At 73.4% G+C, this 2,933-nt stretch overlaps 1 protein-coding gene across 1 annotated transcript in view; it reads left to right on the top strand.

Annotated features, from left to right (window-relative positions):
* Positions 1-2,818, top strand: part of MNEG_10575 (hypothetical protein) — a gene marked incomplete at both ends in the record, with an annotated part of 8,288 nt that extends 5,470 nt beyond the window's left edge. Inside the window, 6 exons of the mRNA XM_014040953.1 lie at positions 10-43; positions 272-354; positions 590-886; positions 1,092-1,655; positions 1,907-2,206; positions 2,436-2,818. Coding sequence (XP_013896407.1) covers positions 10-43; positions 272-354; positions 590-886; positions 1,092-1,655; positions 1,907-2,206; positions 2,436-2,818 — 1,661 coding nt within the window. The remainder of the gene's footprint in view (positions 1-9; positions 44-271; positions 355-589; positions 887-1,091; positions 1,656-1,906; positions 2,207-2,435) is intronic.
* Between the last annotated feature and the right edge of the window lie 115 nt (positions 2,819-2,933).

The following is a 2,933-nucleotide window of genomic DNA, read 5'->3' as shown; positions in this document are numbered from 1 at the left end:
GGGCGGCAGGAGGCGCAGGCGCAGCTGGACGCCGCCGCGGCGGGTGCGGTGGGCCGGGAGCGGCGGGACGGGAAGGCCCCGGATCGTACGGACGCCCAAACGGGCCGCGGCACCCTGCCCCGCAGGCGCAAACGCCCACTATGCCTGTCCTCGCCAGCCCGTGCTCCATGAGGGCCGTGTTGCAGGCCTCGTCATCACCACACGTATACAGCGCCGCGCCCCCGCCGACCTGAGCCGCGCCCCCTCCACCCCATGCCGATGCGCCCCCCAGAGGTGTCTGAGATGCGGGACCAGCTGCGGCTGATGGCGGCACGCCTGGCGGCCAGGGACCAGGCGGTGGTGCAGCACATACAGGTGGACGCCGCGCGCGCGCCCAACGGTCCCCCCGCGCGCCGCGCCGCGCCGCGCGCGAGGCGGCTCTCGCCGCCCGCGGCCCGCACCCGCAGCCTGTAACATTGTACGGGCTGCGGCTCGCGGAGATGGCGCCTTGGCCGCCGCCCGCGATTGCAGCCCTCCCAGGCAGCCACACGCGGCACCCGTCCATTCAACTCGCGCTTTGTTTTCGTCGAAACCACGCCTTCACACAAAGGGGCTGGAGGCCGCGCAGCTGGAGTCCCAACGCGCCGCCCTGGAGTCCGCGCGCCAGCAGCAGCAGCAGCTCCACGCCGCGTACTCGCAGCTGCGCGACAGCTTCCTCGCGGTGCACACGGCCCTCAGCCCCCACAACCTGGAGGTCGCCTTCGGCTTCAAGGGCGGCGCGCTGGGGCGGCTGGGGCTCGGCGTGGATGCGTATGAGGCGCTGACCGCGCGCGTGCTCGCCGCGCGGCAGCTGCAGGGCGGGGATGCGGACTTGGTGGTGGCGCGCGTGCGGGAGGTGCTGGCGCAGGTGCGCCGGGGCGGCCGGCGCTGCGCGCCCGTGGTCGGAGGCGGCGCAGCGGCTCATGTGCAAACTGCACAAAGCTGTGTTGGCGATCCTCCTGCAAATCAAATCAGCCGCCGCCCCTGCTGTGATCATAATCCAGCATTGCCTGATGTTGGCAGCTGTCGGATGGCTGTGTGACCCGTGCTCATCCCCAAAACGCATCGAATAGGTGCACCAATCAATCCTGAACCTCGAGCGCGGCGAAGCCGCTGCGCGCGCCGACGCGACCGCGGCGTCCGCTGCGTCGTCCGCCGCCGCGTCCGCCGCCGCCGCAGCAGATGCGCGCGCCGCGGACCTGTCGCGCCGGCTCGAGGCCGCGGAGGCAGAGGGGCGCGCGCTGGGACGGCGGCTGGACGACATGAAGGAGGAAGCCGAGGCGAAGCTGGCCAGCCTGGCGGAGGCCTTGTCGGCGGCGACGGATGAAGTAGAGCGCCTGACCGCGCGCGCAGGCGATGGCGAAGCACGCCCCGCGGCGGCGCTCGCCGAGGTGGCCGCCGCGACAGCGGCTGCGGCCGCGGCCGAGGCCGCCGCCGCCACCGAGGGTGAGGGGGAGGGCGAGGAGCGGGGGCTGCGGCGGCAGCTCGAGGAGGCGCGGGCGGCGGCGGGCGCCGCGGGGCTGCAGGCGCGCGACGCGCAGCGGCACGCGGCGGACGCGGTGCGGCGGTGCGTGGAGGCAGAGGGGGAGGCGGCTGCGAAGGCCGCGGATTTGGCCGCGGCGCAGGAGGCTCTCCAGGTGCGCTGCGGCCCCTGCATTCCTGAAAGCTTGACGTAGAGAGAGCTGGCAGGCATGGGCTGCGCCGCTTTGAGTTTTGAGAGCCAAGTCAAAGGAGAGCACCTCAGAGGGACCCCTGCAACCATTCGACAGCTCTGCATCACAGCATTGGTATGTCTCTTTCGGCGCACATCAAATTACATATCACCGCAGTGCCACCGCTGTGATGACGTCCGCCGCCTGTGCGCCGCTCATCCCATAATTTTGGGCAGGCCAAAGACGACCGCATCGTGGAGCTGCGGGCCGCGCTGGCAGATGCGATCGCGAGCGAAAAGCGTGCGGCTGTCGCGCTCCACGCGCAGCTCGCCGACGCGCACGCCGCGGCCGCCGGCGCCTCGGCGCGCGCCGACGAGGAGGCGGGCCGCGGCGAGGTCGCGCGCGTGGGCGCGGCGGCGGGCGCAGCGCGGGCGGCGCAGCTGCAGCTGCGGGTTGATTCTGCGGCTGCTGAGCTGGCGCAGGCGCGGCGGCGGGCAGAGGCGGCGGAGGCGGGGTGCTGGCTCGTATTTGACCAGGTAAGCCAAGCATCTGGCCTGCAGGAGTGCGGCACCCGAAATGCTGATCGGTGCTCCGCGACCGGTGGGCTGTGCTTGTGGGTGGAGGCACATGACACGCTCTGAGGCACGGCGCGATCCGACCGGAGATCGGCAAATCCATGTCGGCAGGGCTTGGCTCTGAACTCTGAACCCTGATGAACGCCTCCCCCTGACTCTCGCGCGCTGTGTGTGATGCCGCCCGACGCAGGCGCGAGAGGCGGCGGCGCTCGCCGCTCAAGAGCTGCGGGCCAGCTCAGGCGAGCAGCTGCGGCACGCGCCCCAGCAGCTGCCCAGTGGGCCGCAGGGCATGGATGCTGCAATTGACGAGGAAGCCCGAGAGGATCGCCTGCTGCTTGAGCAGTTAGAGGGGAAGCTGCTCCTGCTGCCACCACTGCGGACCGCGGCGCCCGCTGCAGGCGCTAGCCACAGCGGCGCCGACGGCGGCGGCGTCAGGGCCGGCGCGGACGGTCACTCGGGCGCCCTGCCGCCGGTCCCCGCGGCGGCGCGCGCGGCCGACGCAGCAGCGCTCGCGGCGCTAACGGCCGCCGCGCTGCGGTCGCGCCTGCGGCGCCTGCGCCGGCGCGCCGCGCAGTCAGAGGGCGCGGCGGCCAAGGCGGCGCGCGCGCTGGAGGCAGGCGAGGGGGCGATGGCCCAGGAGGCCGAGCGGCTGCTGAGCCGCGCTGCGCGGGCCGGCGGCGAGGCGGGG

The sequence above is a fragment of the Monoraphidium neglectum genome, assembly GCF_000611645.1.
Source record: "Monoraphidium neglectum strain SAG 48.87 unplaced genomic scaffold scaffold02373, whole genome shotgun sequence".
Taxonomy (NCBI): Eukaryota; Viridiplantae; Chlorophyta; class Chlorophyceae; order Sphaeropleales; family Selenastraceae; genus Monoraphidium; species Monoraphidium neglectum.
The sequence above is the reverse complement of the archived record's forward strand: the minus strand, read 5'-3'. Positions and strand labels throughout refer to the sequence as shown.